The 22272-nt window shown below is 35.4% G+C and overlaps 3 protein-coding genes across 3 annotated transcripts; 1 reads left to right on the top strand and 2 right to left on the bottom strand.

Annotated features, from left to right (window-relative positions):
* Window positions 1-289: 289 nt before the first annotated feature.
* On the top strand, window positions 290-6315 carry LOC132279883 (uncharacterized). The gene is made up of 5 exons (XM_059781935.1): window positions 290-776; window positions 870-984; window positions 1099-1213; window positions 1441-2352; window positions 6178-6315. The coding sequence occupies exons 1-5, from the start codon at window positions 676-678 to the stop codon at window positions 6201-6203; spliced, it is 1269 nt and encodes a 422-aa protein (XP_059637918.1). The 5' UTR covers window positions 290-675; the 3' UTR covers window positions 6204-6315.
* Window positions 6316-7311: 996 nt separating this feature from the next.
* On the bottom strand, window positions 7312-8403 carry LOC132279884 (umecyanin-like). The gene is made up of 2 exons (XM_059781936.1): window positions 8118-8403; window positions 7312-7726 (listed from the first exon to the last, which is right to left on the bottom strand). Exons 1-2 carry the CDS (start codon window positions 8299-8301, stop codon window positions 7440-7442), a joined length of 471 nt encoding a protein of 156 aa, XP_059637919.1. The 5' UTR covers window positions 8302-8403; the 3' UTR covers window positions 7312-7439.
* Window positions 8404-13613: 5210 nt separating this feature from the next.
* Window positions 13614-15778, bottom strand: LOC132279887 (blue copper protein-like). The gene is made up of 4 exons (XM_059781938.1): window positions 15499-15778; window positions 14978-15367; window positions 14397-14786; window positions 13614-14216 (listed from the first exon to the last, which is right to left on the bottom strand). The coding sequence occupies exons 1-4, from the start codon at window positions 15677-15679 to the stop codon at window positions 13813-13815; spliced, it is 1365 nt and encodes a 454-aa protein (XP_059637921.1). The 5' UTR covers window positions 15680-15778; the 3' UTR covers window positions 13614-13812.
* Window positions 15779-22272: the final 6494 nt, after the last annotated feature.

The raw sequence follows: 22272 nt of genomic DNA on the forward strand, positions 1-22272 counted from the left end.
TAATACCTATAATAGTAGAATTCGAATAGAAAATGACATGAATATAAATAAATGAATATATAACACTATTTAATTGAAGAACACTTCTTTCAGATTTAATTCTTAATTCATGCTATGTCAAGCGCCATCCCACATCCCCTTGTGGCCCACACCGATACCAAGTCACGCGCCATCCCACATCCCCTGGTGGAACCCCACACCGACACCCCCACAACGTAACAGTAAAATTGGTGGGCAAATCCCACAATTTTGGTCAGCGTTAGGCCCATTTGGCTCCCATATGAAGCGAAAGAGTCTTGTACAGGGCAGACAGTTTTGTGAGGGTAGGGTTTTTGCATTTGCGAAGGGCCACATCACACCCCATCAAAACGAAACCCACTAAATTATTAAAAGAAAATCAAACACCAACATAATGCAAAGAAGCATCTCTCTCTCTCTCTAAAAAGTACAATTGCAACTGGGGACTGAGTGGTGAAAAAAAGAGCAACACCATACTTCAAACCCATACTGATATACTGAATTGCTTTCTCTGTAAAGCAACTTTCTTTTCTTCTCTTCTCTCCTCCCCTCCCTCTCTCTCTCTCTCTCTCTCTCTCTCTATATCTATATATATATAAATACGGTGGATCATATATATATATATACACTCTGCTCAGACCCTGGTATTGTCGAAAGATGCCTCGGCCAGGCCCAAGACCTTACGAATGTGTGAAGAGAGCTTGGCACAGTGATAGGCATCAACCCATGAGAGGTTCAATCATTCAACAAATTTTCAGGTTCTGGGTATTTCCCTTTTTTCTTTTTGAGTATTTTGTTGATGTAATGTGTTTTGTGCTCGTTTTCTCAATGCCTACCACGTGTTTGATTAGGGTTGTAAATGAGGCTCACAGTTCAGCAACTAGAAAGAACAAAGAATGGCAAGAGAAGCTACCTATAGTTGTTTTGAAAGCTGAGGAAATCATGTACTCCAAAGCCAATTCTGAGGTTTCCCTTCTTCATTTCAATGAATTTTTCTGTGGGTCGGCTTAGATTTCGTGGAATTTTGCTTTTATGTTTGATTCTGAATATACCCATTTTGTACAATTATGCATTGGTTAGGCTGAGTATATGGATCCTGAAACACTATGGGATCGGGTTAATGACGCCATTAACACGATAATTCGAAGAGATGAAAGTACTGAAACCGGAGAGCTTTTGCCGCCCTGTGTCGAAGGTACCCATTACACATTGATTGTTCTACTGCTCATTCTTCGGTCGAACTCTTAAATAATGCTGCTGGGTTATTCTCATTTCGTATATTAGCTCAAGGTCAATGACATTTAATTTCAATTCTGAATTGTCCTTGGTTTGGAAGTTATTTTGCAATGAGAGGTTGTTCAAACTCGATAAATTAATTTCTAATCTGTTAAGTCTCCCCTGCCTACTCTCTATGATGTCCAGCTGCCCTGAACCTCGGCTGTGTTCCAGTAAGAGCATCACGGAGCCAACGGCACAGTAATCCAAGAAGTTATCTCAGCCCAAGATCTCCGGAATCTGGTTTTGTCCGCCCCAAAATTTTGGTTAGCACTACCAATGAACAAACCCCCAATTTATCACCAGTTAGTCAGTTAACCTTAGCAAGACCAACTATGAATTTAACCAATTTAGCTTCACAATCTAACAGGCATGTAATGCAAAACAACAATCTCACTTCTTCCTGCAATTCTCCTCTTTCACATCAGAAATTTCCTCCTCGTGGCAATAACCAGTTCATCCAAATGCAAAGTGGCACCTCATTGAATGTGGGTTCAGTTTATCCCTTGCACTATGGTACCAACTTTCAACCTGACATGTCTCAGTTGGGCTTCCAAACTCGACAAAATTCCAACAAAATAATTGTTGGTACTCCACTTTTTTCATCAACAGTCGAGCCTAGTGAAGTGGCTTACTCACAGAATTTGTTCTTCCGTGATGGGAATGAAAATGCTTCAAACAGAACAACTCAAGCAGATTTCAGGGACAACCATGAGAAGGCGCCTGATATGGAATGCGATTTATCATTGCGACTGGGTCTGTTTTCAGACCAATGCACAAGCGTAGGAAAATGTTCAACTCGTGACAGTGATGATGTTGGTTTAAGCAGTTCTCAAGAGGGGAACAAATTTAGTGACCCATCTACCCTCAGAAATAAGGAGTTTCCTTTCTTCCCCATGAAAAATGTTAATGATCCCTTTGAGTTCTGTACAAGTAAGTGGACTTGTGAGGGTGAAGGTCAGGATGTGGAGGCAGCTGTTAGGAAGCGCAAGGCACCATTTAACAATGATGTGGAAGAGGGGCAATTTTTCTGGCTACCGGGTCAAATGAAAAGGCCAGGTTTGTAACCAATCTTTTCCTGTTGTATGATATATAATATTTTTGAAGAAAATCTGAGTTACCTCACTATATGTCTTTGGAGCCTTCTTTGCATCATCTATTTTTATGAACTTTCAATTTTGAGTTATCACACGCTGTTGGAGCGTTGCGAGATGCCATGGTGCGAGAAAATCATGTTATAAATTAGTTTTTTCGGTTGTTATCCCATCAGGATTGAGACATCAAACCCTCTAGAAAGATTATAAGTTGTCAGAATTAGGTTAGCTATTTTTGTGAACTTTCGATCGTGAATTTTCACATGCTGTTGGAGCAAGGCGAGACGCAATGGTGCGGGAAAAGCATGTTATAAATGAGTTTTTTAAGTCGTTATCCCCTCAGTATTGAGACATCAAACCAACCCACTAGAAGGATTATATTGTCAGAATTATCTTAGTTGTGCGCATAGAATTCTAAGGTTCACTACTACAGGTTGAATTACGGTTGTCCTTATAGTTGAACCAGACACATTGAGTGGAAGGAGGAAAAATGAGAATGAATGTTAATTTGCATTAGAGATTCAAATTGTATGAAACAATACACCGATGTTACTTGATAAAAGAAGAAGAAAAAATGATGGAGATAGAATTCCGAATATACAATAACTGCTCAGAATTCTGAATATACAATAACTGCTCAGAATTCTGAATATACAATAACTGCTCAGAATTCCATATGGATTAGTCAATGGAATATGTCTTACAAAATTGTTGGGGGCCTCCATGTAAATTGGTCATTCACTTTGTTGGGATCATCTTCTCTGGTCAAAATAATAATATAAATCCATATAAAAGGTTTTATTGTGAATTGATTAATGCAGGTATAAATCTAATCTGTGCTGTAAGGGGAAGCAGTAAAATGAACAGATTGTGAGACAATTAAATCAACTCCACTGGCATCATAGCCTTGGCCAAGAAATTGTATGTATTTCTTTTGGCGTTAAATTTGATCCACTTCATATCGCTCTGATTTTTTTCATCTTGGTGGTTAAAATATATTATATAGCTCTGAATTCCGTATGTGGAAGATATGCCAAACAGGAGAATTAAAATTACTCAAGGAAATGACAGGATGTTTCGGGGGAGATAGGGTATTACCTCAGCCTTCACATTTCTCAGTTCATATTTCTTACTTAACTTCACGTATGGTCTCACAGAACATGTCCTGAACCATATCAGTGTCACTTGTATAGTATTCACTTCTAGTGACTCATGGTCAAACCAAATTAAACAGAATTTGCCTTATCTGTCTGTGTGTACCTTCTATCTATCATCACATTTTTTTATTTAAAACTTTCTTATCCACTCATCCATCTCAACATCCTTGTCCCAGTTACGGCATTATCTTCAATCATGAAAAAAATTTCTTGGCTGCCACAATCTTTCACAGCAAAAGCATGGTTTGGCTTCTGTATGTCCCCTATTATTCTGCTATCTACTGATGAGTGAATTGTAGTCACAAAGCAGTTTAGACATGCTCCTTTACTACATCCATCCTGGTTAATATGGGAAAAACTTGATTAGGTTCTCCTTCCTTACGGTCAATCAAAAGAAATAATAAAAAATGGCGCTCTTGCTAAATTATATTTTCCAATTCCATGAATATTCTTACTGAAAGTACAACATATATTTTGTGTTACTCTTGCTTATCTAAAAAAGATAATTGTGAATCTTCTATCTATAGTTTGAACGTGATAAATTCTAAATTTTAAAGACTAATATTACATGGTTGAAATATAACAAAAAGAAAGCAACCTTGGTCATAGTTGTTAAAGACATTTCTTGGCTTGTCAAGGCTTAGCTGAAGCATCTCAACTTACAAAGGGCTAGGCTCTCTGTCAAGCATTCATAAAGCCACTGGGTGAATGCTTTTTAGCAGGGTTCAGGCTAAAAAAGTAAAAAATGAGTTTTTACTATTTTAATCATTCAATCACGTTCTTTTCTTTCTTTCTTTCTTTCTTCTTCTTCTTCTTCTTCTTCTTCTTCTTCTTCTTCTTATTTTATTTTATTTTTTATTTTTAAATAGCCGTTAGTTACTTACTCTACATCATCATATAACGGTCACATTCACTAGAGCATATTGTTTAACCTTAACGGATATTGGTTTTGGAATATTAGAGTTTATGATTAACTATTTTCATTAAATGTGTTAATGATTAATTTAAAAATGTGTTTGATTGTAGCCTTTTATTTTGTTACATATTTGCAATACTTGTTTTAGTTGATGCATATGTATATGCATTAAATTAGCTGATCAACTTAGTTGATATGTCAAGAAAGCATTATTAATTTTTGTTGCATATTTTAAATTATTTCAATTTTACATTGATTTAACTATATGCATATGCAAATTGAAAGGATATTTGTACTATTGACTAAATGATATGTTGAAAAATTTACTCATTTTGAGTATGAATAGTCTGTGTTGCATTTTTTAAATTTTTTCTATTATCACATATATTTAGTATTCATTTCAATCACATGCACCTTAATTTGCTCACATTTATGCTTCACTTCATTCATGTGTGCTTTGGCTATCGGAGCTCTCAGCATTTTATTGTGTATTCAGTCCTTAATAACTATGAGGATGGTAGAATAAAAATATTATTTAAAGTAAATTACACCAACCTCCCATGAGGTTTCAGGCATTACACATGGATAGGACTTGAGACTTTTTGCTACCAACCCCCCTCCCCCTATTGTTTTGTTGACTTTTTAGATTCCCTGGCTAACAAGACTGTTAATGAATTTTTTTTTTTTTCCCTCCATTTTTTTTGGTAAAAAAGGCTTCAACAACCTTATTTAACCTCATGAAATTACTAGATTTTACAGAGGACATAATTACCCTTAATTTACATTTAATATAAATATCAGTTACATTTAGGTCATTTTTATTGAATATGTAATATTAAATATGAAGTCAACTCAACAAACTTTTTATACTATTTAAGGCTAGCTACAGGAATCCTATTTTGTTATTTGTATCAATCTAAGGTCATACATCACTCAAATTTGATCACCATCTTCACTTGGTGAACCTAGCCAAAGTCCAGGAGCAACTACAAAGGCTTCAAGAGATAGTGGATTGAAGCATTCAAGAGGAAAAAGAAATTCATATGAAGAGCTCGCCTTCCGTTTTAATTATTTTGATAGAAGGGCTCACGAGCAAAATCTTAGCTTGAGCCTACCTTTGCACACCTCCATTAGCTGCGAATGAGACTTTATATAGGAAACGCAGAATGTTTAGGTATAGGCAACTCTAGTTGCCGCACCAAAAGGGAGTGGATCACCAGTACCACCGTAACGGTCTCACCTTGGTCACAGTCGACTATCACCAGTAGATGGATCAACCACCTTCTCTATCACCATCTCAAATTTATTTCTACCTTGCTATCCCAGGTTTCAATCTAGACCTCTTTGTTCATCTGGCAACAGTGAAGGAATGTGTATCTGGATTTCTTATATCTATATATTCATTTTGCTGGAAACCAAGTTCTAGTGTAATCTTCACCAATTTAAGACTTCCAGGTTCTAAAAGTTATGCCCCGCTTCATTTTCCACCTGTATCAACTGTTACACCCTCTAGATTTGCTTACTAATTCCAGTCACTTGCTTCTCTTCCTCTGCTATGTCAGCTTAATTCTTCTCTTGCTTGCTAACTTTGTATCTTTTTAACTTCTCTCATTACTGTACGCACAAACATTTCACAAATTCACCAATGTGGCCCACTGTGTAGCATTATTTGATTATCATGACCATGACTCATTGGTGGATCTAAATTTTGGTGCAGAATTCCTACTCTACGGTTTCTCTTAGCTAAAGCTCAATAGGAAATTGTTTGGTGTAGGGCATAGAAAAAGTTAGAGGAGGAGTTCTTGGTGGCTTGGCCAGGGTGGACGGGGTGGTGGTTCAAGGGTGAAGGAATATTGGAGGAAGTGGTGGTGGCGGGGTGGAGAAGAAAAAGAATAGAGGGGGGTAGTGCCAAGATTGATTGTCATGGTATCAATCCTGCCTTGGGAGCCAGACTTTTGACTCAGTGACCGTGTATTGAAGGATGCGTAACGAACTAAAGATATGCTATACACAAGGTTTAAAAATATGAATAGAGGGGGTAGTGGTAGAATTGATAGTCATGTTCTCAATCCTGCCTTGGGAGTCAGACTTTTGACTCGGTCACCGTGTATTGAAGGATGCGTAAAGAACTAAAGATATGCTATGAATCTTGTAGGAGCATATCTGTGCACTCGTGTATAACATTTGCATAATCACGGAATCTGATTTTAACTCCAAAAATTCTTGCTTACATAGTTATATATATAATATATAAGAATTTGAATTTTTGGACAGATAAAACCAGTTCCAATGTTGAGCCATTGCCATTATAAACCAAGTTATGGTTTTCTGCTTACATTTGCAAACCCTGTTTAGTTAGGGACCTTTTTCCTCCTATTTTTCTTGGTAGGCTAGCAAAAAGTATTTGAAAGATTTGATATTGAGGAGTTTCTACTCAGAACTCAAGAATTCTGGTTAGGTTTGTTGACTTGTATATCCGAAATTCTATCCATCCCGTGTCTTACACAGTTTCTGCGATTTGAAATTTATTGTATTAGCTTCTAGGAGACTTTTGTCTCTTCATCTTTCTGTCAAAACTTGTGAAATTTGTTGAAAATCAAATTCAAAGACTATCAATATAGTGAATTGATAATAATGAAACAGCTTATCTCCTTAGATGTAATGCCTCTATCTGGTATTTTAATTTGCAGGATGGTCCACACGGATTGATTATTGAAGTAGAAAAATCCTAATGAAATAGATTACTTGTTTGTCGTGCTTAATTATTTTATTGACAAAATGTCATTGCCGATTTGACTCTGATCGTCACAAACCTTGCTGGTTTGGTTACTACCATAACACTTAAAGAGTCTTATCTGCAATCAATCTGAATAGTATAATGCACTCAAATAAAATACATAGTTTATGCTTATCAGCTCAGTACCAATAGAAAAACATAACAAAAGACACGAGAAATCTTCTATAGATATGGAGGGAAAATTATAGATGACTTAAGAAAGAGATGGCAATGGCCAAGAGGAGCACAGGCACGGACAAAGCACCGATGGCCCGAGATGCACTCGAAGTTCCGAACCCGATGGCAACCCTTTGGCCCAGATAGCAGTGGTTACTGACGGTGCAGATGAAGTAGCGAGTAACGTTGGTAGTAAGAGTGATGTTTACTGGACTTGTTGTTTGGACTGCACCAATGGTGTTAGAGGTTGTACAGTTGCCGAAGTAGGCCTGGGATACCTCGGCCACATCGTGAGTTCCAGTCCAGTTGAACACTGTAGAATAGTGATAAAAAAAAAAACCAGGTTAGAGTGAAACCCATATAAGTAAAACCTACTGCTGTAATGTATATTGCAGTTGCTTAGAAACGCAATTTATCTTTAGGAAACCATTTTTTCAGAACTCGAAAAAAGGTTGTAACAACCGTTGGAAGGAATGCATTTATTAGATAAAGCTTTGCCTGTTGTTCTGAAGAAGATGGATAACACGGTTAGATGGAGACTCTGGGTTTTAGAAGAACCATGAATTAGTGTTGGTGAGGGATGAATTAGACTCTCTGGTATGTGTTTTCGATTCAGTTAAAGCCGAAATCAAACATGTTTCTAGGCATCAAAACTCACAGAATGACCTATGAAAAGTTGGAGAAATATTTCAAGAAGTGCTTACCAATGGTATCACCAATCTGAAAATTTTTCTGGTCAGCCCAGGTGGAGTAAGCAATAGGGCCGCCGGGAGGAACTTTCCACATCAACTCGTCTCCAACCTGGTATGTTGCCGCGGTTGCACCACCCACCAGTAGAGTGGCTGCCACAACGATCAAACAACCGATCATTTCCACGCGAATGGCCATCTTTTTTTGTGTGTTCTGCAGGTCGTCCCTGGTTCTCTCTCTCTCGTTAGAAAAACTTGTATGATAGATAATTTGTGATGGTTGAAAGGAAATGCTGCCTGGTACTTATAGAAAGATAGATATGGGACAGGAAACGAAATGCACTAAATATCTCATTAGATAAGCCCATTTGAAAGCAATCGCACTAGACACAAATTCAACACCGAGTTAACTCTCTTTTCATGTTCAAAATAGGCTCCCAAACTATTGAATTTCTAGACCTTTTGACTGCGACTGCTTTGCCTTTTTCTTTGTTTCCTACCCGGTATAGTTCTACATGAATTATTCTTCACTCATTTGTTTAATCAATTAATTATTTGTTATGAAAGATCATGGAATTGCAAGAAAGACTTATATGAGAACTCCATGGATTATTATAATCAACGGGTCTTCCCCTCCACCTCCTCCTCCCATGTGGATGGGATCGGTGCTATTTTGGTGCACAGCCATAGAACCCAACGTGGGTTCATGTTAGGGTTTTGCTTGGCCTGCGCTGGTCTCTCTGTGCAGCACGTGGCAGACTCCCTCCCAAAGGGGCGGTGGACATGTGTGTGTTTGTATGTGTGTGGTACACATATATTGACTTTTGAGGCAAAAAGTGAGCAGTACAAAATTAGGATTTTTATATGCGCGTTGTGAACTTGAATTAGGTCTTTGAAGGATAAAAAAGTCTGTTTTAGATGCTTTTTTAAAGTATAGAATATGGTTGATTTAACATGGTTGGTAATTTATTATGGAGTGTTCATTGCTTAGCTTAATTGTATTGAATATATGGAATAATAAATAATTCTCATGTCTACTACATGGGAAAATAATGTAATTTATTTTACCGACATGCGGCTTATTAAATGGGAAAATTAAATTGGTCTTATTAAATTCTAACCCCTAAAATATAATTTCTTGTTTGGTTTTGTGGGAAGAGGGCCACTCTTGATTGGGTTTTATCATGCAATTCACCTTCTAAAAAAAAAAAAAAATGGTGTAAGAAATAATCATTCTAGAAGTAGAGACTAGCGAATCACATCACATGGAAGCATTCTTAGTAAATGTTTTAATATATATATATATATTTCGCAAATTTAATAATTCTAATTGACCGACCACTATATGAAGGAGATTGAATCGGCTCGATGTCCATTTGGTCAATTTTATTTTTTATTTTTTAAAATTTATGTTTCATCATTTAAATTTGACCTTAGGTCAAATTAATCCCCCTTGGCTCTAAAAAAAAAAACCAATTTACCCTTGTTTGGATTGATTGCATCTTTTGATCCTTTCCTAATTTGTTTACATCTTTGGTCATCCCCAAATGGTTAGGTTTAGATGTGAATTTAGACACAAGATTTTACATGAAAATTACCTTCCATTGTAAAACATTTTAATTAAAACAAACCCATCATAAGATAAATTCTCCACCGAATTTAGTTTTGAGATACTTGATTTTCTAGTACGAGGAACTGAGTAAGGATAAATATATTAGAGTAAGGTTAAGTTCATTAAGAGAGCTTTCCCACGATAAGAAAACTGAATCTCCGTTTAATATATATATAAGTCAACTCAGTATTTGGGTTAATGAACAATAGACTGGAGATTAACTCGCAAATAGGGTGGGCCTAAAATGATATCTACTCACAAAATATTATTTTCATTGTCGATCTAATTATGTGATAGGATGCAAAAATCCTATTGAACTACGAGGAAACTTGTAACTAATTCTTTAAATTATAAAAAAAAAAATGTAAAGAAATCCTCTGATCTATGAGAATTGATAGTTAAAAATAGTTGAATTATTTTAAAGGGTTATATTGCCCTTCGAAGCATGAAAGGACAAGAATACCCTTAATTTCTATGGATCCCCATTGTCGCCTAGTTGCATTATAAATGCCGCAAAAGAAGCAACCATTGGCCGCCGACAAATCTCCACCGCTGTTCTAACAACTCCGAGGTAGAATATAGCCCACCACCACCGGTGGACAGAACCGAGACCCACTAAAGGTGGTCATGCCAATGTCAATACTTGGTTTCTCAAACTGTATAACCTTCACCACATATCGTCACCACTCAAAGATTCTCACCACTGGTAGTCATCAATACAACTCCATCACCTTGGTCTCTTCTCTTTCACCACCGTCATGGGTGCAACTTGAGTTGAGCAAACCGAATCCAATCCGAGTCCAGCTCGATTTTTCATAAATTTAGACAATCATTTTAATAATTAGGATTAAATTTGGATTAAAATTTTTTAATTTGAATTTAATTAAAATTAAACTTGAATTAAAATGTTACTAACTCAAACCCGAATTATAATATTATTGTCATATATATTTTAAGTACATTATATATAATATTTAACTTATAATTATCTTTTTTTTTTCTTTTCAATTTTATTTGTGAAATCTTAACATTTAGGGGAATTAATTTTTTAAGAATTTATTAAAAAAGTACATAAAAAATCTGTAAAAACTTTTTCTTGTTTAAGAACTATTTAATCCAAAACAAATTCAAGATCTTATTAAATTTTCGACATGAAAATTAGCCATATACAGTAACCAAAGGAATTTGGAATCTAAGCCTAAATTTAAAAAAATAAATTGGGTTCGAGTTGAATAGTTATGATTAAAAATAGGATTATGATTGGACTTGGGCTTGGGCTTGGGTTTAGGTTTAGTAATTGGACTTGGGTTTAGGTTTAGTAATTGGGACGAGCTCAAGTTATATCTCAAACTTGTCTAAACCACCCGAGTTACAGACCTACCATGAGGGCCAACACATCATCACCTCTCAACAGCCGTGTTCGTGGATCAAATTTCACTGACAAGCTCTTGCAAGATCTTCGACACCGAAAGTCGTTTAACCCAAACGACAACCAGATCCTCACCGAGGTCCTCCTTGCCGCCGACTACCGCTACGTCACCGTCACTTTCTTTCTTCTTTTTCGACGGCAACCAGATCCTCGCCGGCATCGTCATGACTGGTACTTGACCTTCCTTCACTGGTCATCAACTTTCAAGTTTGGTAGCTCGCCGGAGTTCAAATCATTCACGGCGCACTTTTCTGTCGTCGTCGTCGCCGCCACCTCTACTCTTCCGCGACAATATAGGAAGTCTACAATGGCTTCCTTTTATGCTCTCTGTGCGTGGTGGGTTATGGGGTTTGGTTAGTTATGTGGTAATGGAGATATAAGAGAAAAGAAACTTTTATCTCTTCGCCGTGTTGTCACAACCCTATTGGTTGCGGAGATTTTGTTTATCACGTCAGCAACTTAAGTTTGGAGCTTATAAAGAAACTACATAGTTACTTTGGAAGGGTAAATTTGTCTTTTTAATTTTCCAGTGGCCTAAGGGGTAAATCGTAACAAATTCATTTCTAATTTGGTTGGGGGTTTTCATTTGTTAGTTGTTAATGTCTTGGCTCGGGTCGGGGTTTTGCCCCCATGAAGCTCAGGTGTTAGGTCCGCTTTGTAAACACTCTCTCTCTCTCTCTCTCTCTCTGTGTGTGTGTGTGTGTGCATAGACAAACACATACACACTCTCTCTAATCTCTATACATACACTGTGTGTGTGCATGTTTTCTGCTTGGGGCTATTCGAGTTCGGTTCTTTTGTGTGAGCTGGGGGATTACGTGGGACCGTAGAAGACTGTGGGAAAAGAGAGGTCCGTTAAATGGGTGCCACGTGTATGGTTGTCTATGATAGAAGTTCGTTGGTTAGATTGTGACGGTTGTATACGGCCGTCATCGTTGGAATGAAGTGATTGGCTTTGGGACTTCTAGAAACCTTCAAATTGACGCGTGAAATTACCCCACACAATTGACTTTTATGATTTGACCTATTATCCCATTTATTTATATATTTTTATAAATCTCTACTTGGCACGATAAGGCAGAATATGTGTGTGTGTGTGTGTGTGAGGACATTTAAAATATATATTTTGTAATTCAATTTAGAATCATTAGTAATACAGATTTCTTTCATTAATATAACTTTAAATGCAAGTATAAATAATTATCCATTTATAACTAGAATTTAATTTTCAACTATTAAAACTTTCATTATGAGCATGTAAATATTGCAACACTTAATTTATTGAGTGTCTCATATAGTGGTTGGTTGTAACAAGCGTCATTTGTTTCACATTAAATTATGATGAAAAAAGTGATTAGGTATAAATAAGTGGGTGTACAGAATTATCCAACAGTTTGAATTTTTGGATAAATCGGCAAGTACCCCCACCTATTACATCGGTCTACCACAATATGTGAGATATTCGACAATGTATGCATCATCGCAAATTAAGTTATATAATTTTTTTAAACGAGTGTCGCTCTTATACTATGTCAATGTTCTTGCTCTATCCTTTCGTGCACGCTCTTGATCCTGATTCTATTTTGTGTGACTTAAATTTTGTTAGTTTCGAACATTTCTGCTTTTACATTCTTGTTAGTTTCCATAACCTATTTTGCGTGGCTTGGGTGGCAAAATTATTTTATTATATAATTTTGACTTTACTTACAAATCATACATTAAGACATGCATGACACGGAAGCATGGGGAGAATTGCATGTCTCTTGGTGTTCCAATAAAATTGTATAGAGTGTGTTGAATTGTTGTATAAGTTTATACCAACTATTATTAGTTAAAGAGAGTTATTATTCACAACTACCTTTATCATTATTAGTTTATTTAGAACATGAGAAAATCACTAGACATGTCATGTCACACTGTTTGTACATGTTGTCCAAATCAATATATATATATATATACACTCATCAATCAAAAGCAGAGGAAGAGATTAATTGGCTAAGTCTACGAAAGGATGATACCATAAATATTTAGAGGACTGTCTCGTATATTTAATTTCATTCAAAGTGGATGTCATTACTAAACATTAGTTAATTCAAAATCCAGTCTTACTTGATTTGTAATTTTAAAAATAATTTTTAAAAATTTAGAGAACAGAAAATAGTTTTAAGAAAATAATAAAAGATAATTTTTTGAAAATTAATTTTTTTATAATTAAATTTTTTAAAAAATTGAATCACAAAATTTTTTGTTCAATTTTCTATTTTTTATTTTTAGAAAACTGTTCTCAAGGAATTAGTGAAATCAAGTTAGACCTAAATCTAAAAAAATTATTAATTGATGAGATGAGTCCCACGTGTATTCTGTGGATGGTTCTGTCAAAATATTATTTTTCATTTATTTTAACACGTACTTATGTTATGTTATGTTTGGAAGAGAACATAAATATTCATTTCGCAGTACAAGGAATTAGTGAAGGTCGAATATATCAATTGAATGATAATAATCTTTATTCAATAATCAAAATTACAATAGTGATCGAATGAGTAACACCAACTACTATATATAACTAAAATTTAAATACACAGAATGGCCAATAATGCTAAAAATGATAAAAATCAAACAATACATGTATTAAGAAGAGAAAAATACTAGTAGTATCTAGTACACATTTAATTTAGCAAGAAAGCTATGACGATTGACAAGGAGGTGATGGAGAAGGAGTGGACAGCAACGGACATGGCTGAGCTGACCGGAGGAGGAGCTGTGAGTGACGAGGGTCCTTCGGCACTCGGAGGCACGGGCGAGGAGGATGGCGTGGTGGTGCCGGACGGTGCAGTGGCGGAGCTGGAAGGCGATGTGGCGGTGCTGGAGGCAATGACATTAATGGCTAGCTGTTGCCCCAAGGCGCAGTGGCGTGCGTAGGTGGATGTGAAGTAATGCTCGCCGGCGGTGGTGAGGGTGATCTTTGCCGGACTGGTTGTTAACACGCTAATGGTGTTATTGGTGTCACAAGTTTCATATACTGCCTTTGTTACCTTGGCCACATCTTGTGTTCCATTCACAAAGTTGAAAACTGCACAACAATAACAATAAAGAGGATTTAAATATTAAAGTTATATTATATCTAAATTGTTTAAAATAGATAATTGTTAATATAAGTTTAATTTCTGAAAAATTATATTGTTAATTAAAATTCTTGAAAACTGATTTAAAAAAATTATTCAAATAAGCCGTTTAAGAATTTGATTCATACCTAAAGTGTCTCCAACCATAAAGGTTTTGTTGTAAGCCCAAGCAGTATAAGCAACTGAACCGCCGGGAGGCACGATCCACCCCAAGTCATCTCCGACCACATAGGCGACGGGCGATCTAGGCGGGGCCGGGACAGGAGTGGCTGGTGGAGGAGGAGGAGAGTGTGAAGGTGGCGTTGCAGAGCTGGAAGCAATGACATTAATGGCTAGCTGTTGCCCCCATTCGCAGTGGCGTGAGTACGTGGATGTGAAGTAATACTCGCCGGCGGCAGTGAGGGTGAACCTTGCCGGACTGGTTGTTAACACAGTAGTGGTGTTAGTGGTGTTACAAGTTGCATAAGCTGCCTTTGTCACCACGGCCACATCTTGTGTTCCGTTCTTAAAGTTGAATTCTGCATAATTTACATAATAAATTAAAGTTACACCTTACACCATCTTTAACAATTTAAATTTTTAGACTAAACGATTATTAATAAATTTTCATAATTATAGTTTTTGTTTTTTAAAATTAGACAACAATTCAAATTTTTATTTGATTGATAGTTTCTAATTCGAATAAGCACTTTTGGATTTTGATTCTTACCTAGAGTGTCACCAACAATAAAGGTTTTGTTGTAAGCCCAAGCAGCATAAGCAACTGAGCCGCCGGGAGGGACGATCCACCCCAAGTCATCTCCGACCACATACGTGACGGGGGCCCTAGGCGAGGCAGGGGCCGGAGTGGCGGGTGGAGGAGGAGGAGGAGCAGGACTAGCAGTAGGACCGGACGTGCCGGTAACGTTGATGGCCAACTTTTGTCCCAAGTAGCAGTGGGTGTCCATGGTGCCAATGAAATAGTACTCCCCAGCTGAAGTTAGGGTAATATTTGCTGGACCAGTAGTTTCATGCCAGATAGGGTTTGTTGAATTGCATGTCGAGAATTGTTCCTTGCTCACCCTAGCCACATCTTGTTGTCCAGTTGTGAAATTAAACACTGAAAAATAATTGGAACCCAATTTAGTTTTACTACTAATTCATGCATTAAACAAAAAAAACAAAAGAAAAAAGAAAAAAAGAAAAAAAAAGAAGAAAAAAAGTAGATATATGTGTGTGTATATATAGTACCGAGAATATCGCCGACGGTGAAGGTGTACATGTCGGCCCAGGTGGAGTAAGCAATGGGGCCGCCGGGAGGGACTATCCAGCCGAGGCTGTCTCCGACGACGTGTGTTGTTTGTGCCACTGTGGTGTGTAGGAGTGCAGCTGCTAGTACGAGCATAATAGCTAAACTCATTTTTGTGGCCATGATTTTGTTTTGAAGTGCACCAACTAACTTGTTGGCTTCTTGCTATGTGTGTTTTGTATGTGTTTGTATGTGTGAGCAAATGAGAAATGATGAGTGAATTAATATGGATTTTGGAGCTATTTATAGAGATGTTTTTACGTAGGCTTAAACAATTACGTGACAGTAATTAAAGATTAATTGTTTTTTGCTTATTATAAAGTTTTTTCTACAATCCAAATTTTGTTCTTTCTTTTTTTTCCATGAGGGAGATGCATTTGTCAAACGATCTCAACTGCCCGGATTTAGCCGCTCACTTCTAGTAGTATTATTACGTGTGGACGGGAACAAATGTTTGATTTGTCATTTTTTAAGACTTGCTTGACTTAGACTCAGTTTTTTTTTTTTTTTTTTTTTTTGGCTTTATCAGGCTTTATCTTCCATTGCGTTGAAATGTGGTGGTTAGGGGCGGAGCTAGGTTGGGCCAGCAGGCCTGTGCCTAAAAACTTTCTTGAAGATTTTATTAAACTTTTAAATATTACTCTTTTCATCTCAAAATAGATGTTTTGTTTGAAAAATTGTGAATAAGTTTCTCAAATAGGACATTTTTTATAGCACAGAGGTAGTAATTACTTTGTAAGTATTACCCTTAAAATTTATTAAAATTTCAATTGGTCCCCCAATTTTTTTTTTTTTAAATACTAATATATTAACCAAAAATAGAGAATCTGAAAATAATTTTAGTTTGTGTCTTCTTGAAATTTAGTAAATTTACAACTTCGACCCTTTTAACCTTACTTTTAAAAGTAAGAATTTTTATAATTGATGTATAAACTTTTCTTAACTTTACTTACGTAGTTCAAACTTGCCTCCCAACCTCAAATTTCTAGGTCCGCACTTGATGGTGGTAATCATAAACTAACAACCGTTGTGATCTTTGTTTCTAGGGTTTAAGATGAATGTTAAATAAAATTTTATTTTATTATTATTATTTTTTGCATGTATTAAATATTTAATCCAAGAGTATATAGTTCTATCTTCTAGTTATTATATTCGTAATTTGTATTCAATTGCTCAGAAATTAAGCATGAAGTTTATATAAGTCAAGATTGCGTAATTGCTATTGTAATGATACGTATATACATGTTTATTCTTCTAAGAAGATGCTTAATGGAAATTTTGTTATGAATTGGTCAAATTAATTTGGTATAGATTTAGAAAACCCAAATTTCCCAATTGGGGCCCAATTGACTCTTGGATTTTCCACCATTTCGCATAGAAAGATATAGTGTCAATTAAAATAAAAAAGTTAATAGTAAGTTTCAGATTATATTAATTTTTCGAACTTTGTTGACAAGTAATTTATATATAAGTCCTGTAATTTATCAAACTATTATCAATAATGCTTTAATTTATTGTTTCTTGGTGGTATAGAGCTACTAATCATTACTTCTTGTTTGTAATTTAGTTGGTAGAATACCTAACATATTCCTGGTGATTATGCATGTGTTCAATTATGCTTTCTTCTTAATTTGCAGGACTACAAATTTTAAAAATAAAAAAATCATTACTTTAAGAGCCGTGATACATCTTCCTACTCCAATCACCTAAAAATATTTTTCTCAATTTATTCTTCAGAGTTTAGATCTCGAAACTTCATCTTTGAGATTTTGGGTTTGTTTGTATATTACATAGTGATAGTAAATGTGGGGAATTTGTTTGAAAATTTGATGGTGGCGGCGATTGAAGATGACAAATGGGTGAGAGAGGGAGGCGAGACAAATGGGTTTATAGAGAAGAAAGGTACAGTTTGATGGGTTCTGCCGCCGCCCACTTCCCTGGTCACGGTTCAGTTCGCGTGCTCGACGGTGACTGCCCAACCGCCGATTCATCACCGCCATCGTCTCCTCTTTTCTCTCTGGTGGCGTGGGTTTGTAACATGGTTATATATATATATATATCTGTAAGAGAACCACAATTCCTCATGATGGGTGGTTGCCGCTGTGGTGTTGAAAGATAAGGAGAAGAAGAGTATAGCTATGCTCCTCAATTTGTCGATGAAGCTTGTCGAAACAATTCAGTTTGGAATAACTGGCTTCATTGTCCAAAGCTATCCGTACTGGGTTCGATCCAGATGTGTTGATTCATAAACTGGGCTGAGTCGATTCAGTTGGGGGCAGGTTTTTGGATCTGGGTTTCACGTATCTGCTTGCCAACAACAGTGAAGGTTGCCAGAATTGGATAATCCAATTACAGCCTCGCCGTCGTTGGAAGTCGCCTGGTCCATTGCCGTCGCAGACCCATTTTCGGTCACGCAATGCCGTCGGGCAACCGTAGATTCCAGAAATACACAGCATTACTCTTGTTGGTTTCCCTCTCTTAAATTCTGGATTTCTCTTGGATTTCATATATAAACCCTACTCAAATCAAAGAGAGAAGATAAGAAGAATCTAAGAACTGAGAGATTAATGAGAAAGAAATAAACCAGAAGCAGAGAAGAAGAAAGACAGATTTTTAGAGAGATAAAATTAGGTAACTTAGTGAAAGAACGTGGCTATGCCACATTGGTTTCGGAGGATACTTCGGTTGTTGAGTCGGAAGAAATATCATTTCGTTAACATGCTTTTAAAAAAACTCTTTATAGTTTAGACTGTCTCTTTTAAAATCATTACTTTAAACGTGCTTCTAAAAGAATCTTTATAGTTTAAACTGTCTCTTTTTGTCATTTGGCATTTTGCTACTCGTCAAACTGGAGAAAGAAAATGCTCAAGACTTTTTGGTTGGACATGGAACACGTGAATTAGCAAAACAACTTGGAGAACTAGAAGTGATTCACTAAGGCATGTTTTGGGAACTGCTTTTATTTCATATTTTTTTGTTTGGTAACATTTGCTTTGATTTGTACTTCTAAAAAAGAGACCAAAATTAGTAACATAAAAATTATATTTTTGATTGCTTTAAAATTAAAAAAAAAAAATTTTAAATGACATTTTTAACTAACTATTTAATTTTTTAAAAATTTTGAAATAGTGTTGAACACACTCTAAATTAGAAAACACTGCTTCTGCTTCGTGTCAATGAAAAACTACACTGTAAAAGTAATTGCCAAATGGATTCTACATACATTAAGGAAGTTAACTTTTTTATTTTACATTTTAATTATTAGGAAGAAATTGACGTACTAATTTGTCATTGCAAAAACTCGAACATTACTTCCCACCGTGAAAGAGAGGATGTACTACTTAGATTACAACTTTTGGTAAGAAAAATAATATTATATATGAAGAATGAAGGAGACTAAATCCATAGCAAAGATGATAACAATTAGAGCATCAACGCGGATATTTGTGTTTTAATAAATTTGGACCTTTGACAATGAAGTATTCATATTTAATATTTTTAAAAATAAGATGAATAATTAAGAAGTCAAAAATGGAAAGAAAATGTTACACACACAGATAATATATATATATATATATATATATATAAAGGTATAAATAAATTAATTCAGTTGAAGAGGCAATGTCAAAGTTGGTAAAAAAGCAATTGTGAAAATTGTTTATAACCTGCAGGGCGCCCAGTCAACCGAACACCTCATATAGAATTTCTATAAAATTTAGAATAATGTTTTAATCAATGTTTTTTTGGCCTCTTTGACACAATCAACGTAATTGTTTTTCAATTTGGTGTCCCCATTTATTTAGTTTTAAGAATTAGTCTATTAATTATTAATTTTTTAGGAAAATATTAATTAAGAGGAATGTTGCAGGGTTTAAGTGTATATATAAGGAAAGTCCAAACTTTATAACTAACTATTTTTTCTCGAAGGTCAACAAAAAGAAATAATTTAGAATAGTAATAAAAATAAGTTAAGGGCAACCAAGTCAAGGAAGTGGGCAATTATTAAGACAACACATTACTCATGGGGTGCTCTATTAAAGTTTTGTTCACAAGTCAACAAAACAGGCTTGCTTCGAAAGTGCCTATGGCCATTCATTTCTAGAACAGTAGAAATGTTGAATACTTGCTAATTCTTAATTTTCATCATATTGTTTTTCTTGTTATTGAAGCCTTTCAATGATAACGAACAAATTTGGAACCTTCTAGGCCCACCATCATTTAATTAAATCGTGTGTTTGTGTCTATCTTTTATCAGTAAATGTTTTAGCCTCTTCAACACAAAATAAGAAACTACCATAAACAATATTTGTTTGAGGCAACGTAAACCTATTAATAAGGCGGATCTTAATTTGGATTCGATTCAAATTCGATCCGATTAATTGGATATGAATTGAATAAAAAATCCAATAACTCGATTATAATTCGATAATCCGTTAACTTAACAAATTGAATATAGATTATATTAATTCGATTCGATATATAATAATTCGATCCGATTAAAATTATATATAATTATTTATCAATAATTTTACATATATATATATCAATACTCCTATTAGAATTATATTAGAGGTAATCCAAAAATCCCAAAAAAAATCATAATGTTATATATACAATAATGTGGTATTCTCGTCCACATGTTAATAAATCTCATTATACATACTAATAACATCTTTATTTATTAACAAAAAGTAAATACATTTTTTTTCTTTTCCTTTCATATTAGAGTAGATATATATATTTTTTTGAAGTGTGTGAACGCACATATTTAAAAGAATTGTATAACTTAGGTCGGAACCAATGAAAATGATATAAGTAAGGAGGCTCACTTCTAGTTCAATTGTAAGGCCATCTGGTATATGAATCTTTTTACTAACGGGCAAGAGAAATGGGCCAGCAACATGCCTGAGTTTGGCAATAAACGACCCTCACATGTTTACTAGCAATGCCGCTAGCTACATGTAGATAGTAGCTTCTTTGTCATTAAAAATGGGCCCCATTCCATTTTCTCTCCTCTCATTTAAAATGGCGGATCCGATGTATAGATGGTCATATCTCTTATCACCATACCGGCCAAGAAAAATGGACTGACGTGGCTCTCAAAAAGAGTATACATAGTCAGCCAAACAACGTGCACCATACCAGATGCCCTAGGGCAATAGACATACACACACCTGTGTACAATTTTTTGTTTTTGTTTTTGTTTTTTTATTTTTATACATGGACATACACACAATGCTTGGGCTGTATTCGTACCAACCAAAAGAAGGGAAAAAATAAGTCACCATTACAAATTTGAAACAGGTGATTATTTGTGAGTCACTTCAAATATTCAAAATTTACCTCGCGGCCTCGTGTATTTAAAAGTGGATCACGTTGAAAGAGTTTCTCATTATCAAAATAAGATAATAAAAAAATTCCAAAATTTGAATAGTTGTATTGTACAAACCTGGCTGGAAATGAGTAATTATATCTTGTTTCTCCTCAATGCTAGCTCTAGATAGTAACAACTTTCTATTGGAAACGGGAACATTAAAAACATAAATTTTGGATGAGATTTGAAATAGATTTCGCTAATAATTTTTTACGGATCTCTAGACGAGCGCGTTTCTTTCTGCAAGGAGATAACTGTGGTATATTTATTTTTTTAAATCCGTTTCCGGGTGAATGAGAAATTAGCTCCAAATTGTGGTGTTTTGATAAACCTAAATGGGTATGCAAAATGTGGGAAGTGTTTGTCCCATATGAAAAAAATGTTAAAACCAATTGAAATTTAAATAAGCCAAATTTGGGCTTGGGCTTGGGCTTGGGCTTCGGCCTAATTTTAAAGTCCAATTTTTTTTTTTACTAAATGGAATCTTGGATTGGGCCTTTAATTTTGGGCTAGGCTTATTTAAATGGGTGGTTGGTTTTTGAATTTAAATTAAAAGTAAGTTTTTTTTCCTAAATGGTTGCATCTATTTCTAAAGGGTTACATCTGTTTTTCAAAGAGTTGTATCTGTTTCTAAAGGGTTGCAACTCAAAACCAACAGACATAACTGTTCATGTAAACCATTACAACCTATTGGAGTTGATATGTCATTGGTGAACAGACACCATGTGAACCATTGCAACCAATTAGAGTGGATGTGTCCAATGTGAAGAAACACACACACACACACACATATATATATGGTTGTGTCCAATGATGAAGAGACACACCCACTCGAAAAGACACCTTGTTGCCTATAAATATCCTCATTTGGATTATTTGCAAATGGTTCATTTCATTTTCTTCTATCTCCCTCTCTAGACTTGAACCCAACCCAAGTGAGTTTAAACTATAGGTTAAGTGGCCCGAACCACTTAGACCCTAATCCAATTTCATCGAGCCATATTAAGATTGGTCCGAACCATTTGGTTCGGATTACATCCAATTTAGCATTTATATAGTATAGATGTATTTTTTTAGTCAGAAAGAGTATTACACGGAGAAGGCTCGCCGTATCCACGAGTTTGTAGTGCTGTTACTGGTAGATGTAAACCGTTGTATCCTGAGAGATAGACGCCACCGAGTCCGTTAGCACCATAGCGGGGCGAATATGTCTTAAAGACATAGTATCCAATACTAGCCTCGGTTCAGGTTTATTTATTTATTATTATTATTTTATTGTTTTAATTTGCATGTTTAATTAAATATCTAGTTGAATATTTAATTAGTTATTTCTAGCGTGTTA

This window comes from Cornus florida, unplaced genomic scaffold (assembly GCF_030987335.1).
Source record: "Cornus florida cultivar Cherokee Brave unplaced genomic scaffold, ASM3098733v1 CherokeeBrave_3.0.0_Hap2_Chr10, whole genome shotgun sequence".
Taxonomy (NCBI): domain Eukaryota; kingdom Viridiplantae; phylum Streptophyta; class Magnoliopsida; order Cornales; family Cornaceae; genus Cornus; species Cornus florida.

Excerpts from the sequence above, each read along its gene's own strand:
- LOC132279887 (XM_059781938.1), bottom strand. The coding sequence starts at position 15,679 with ATGGCCACAAAAATGAGTTTAGCTATTATGCTCGTACTAGCAGCTGCA. Across the intron at positions 14,787-14,977 it reads TATTGTTGGTGACACTCTAG|AATTCAACTTTAAGAACGGA; the intron begins GTAAGAATCAAA and ends TAAATTATGCAG. Across the intron at positions 14,217-14,396 it reads TATGGTTGGAGACACTTTAG|TTTTCAACTTTGTGAATGGA; the intron begins GTATGAATCAAA and ends ATTGTTGTGCAG.
- LOC132279884 (XM_059781936.1), bottom strand. The coding sequence starts at position 8,301 with ATGGCCATTCGCGTGGAAATGATCGGTTGTTTGATCGTTGTGGCAGCC. Across the intron at positions 7,727-8,117 it reads TCAGATTGGTGATACCATTG|TGTTCAACTGGACTGGAACT; the intron begins GTAAGCACTTCT and ends ACTATTCTACAG.
- LOC132279883 (XM_059781935.1), top strand. The coding sequence starts at position 676 with ATGCCTCGGCCAGGCCCAAGACCTTACGAATGTGTGAAGAGAGCTTGG. Across the intron at positions 777-869 it reads ATCATTCAACAAATTTTCAG|GGTTGTAAATGAGGCTCACA; the intron begins GTTCTGGGTATT and ends GTGTTTGATTAG. Across the intron at positions 1,214-1,440 it reads TTTGCCGCCCTGTGTCGAAG|CTGCCCTGAACCTCGGCTGT; the intron begins GTACCCATTACA and ends TATGATGTCCAG.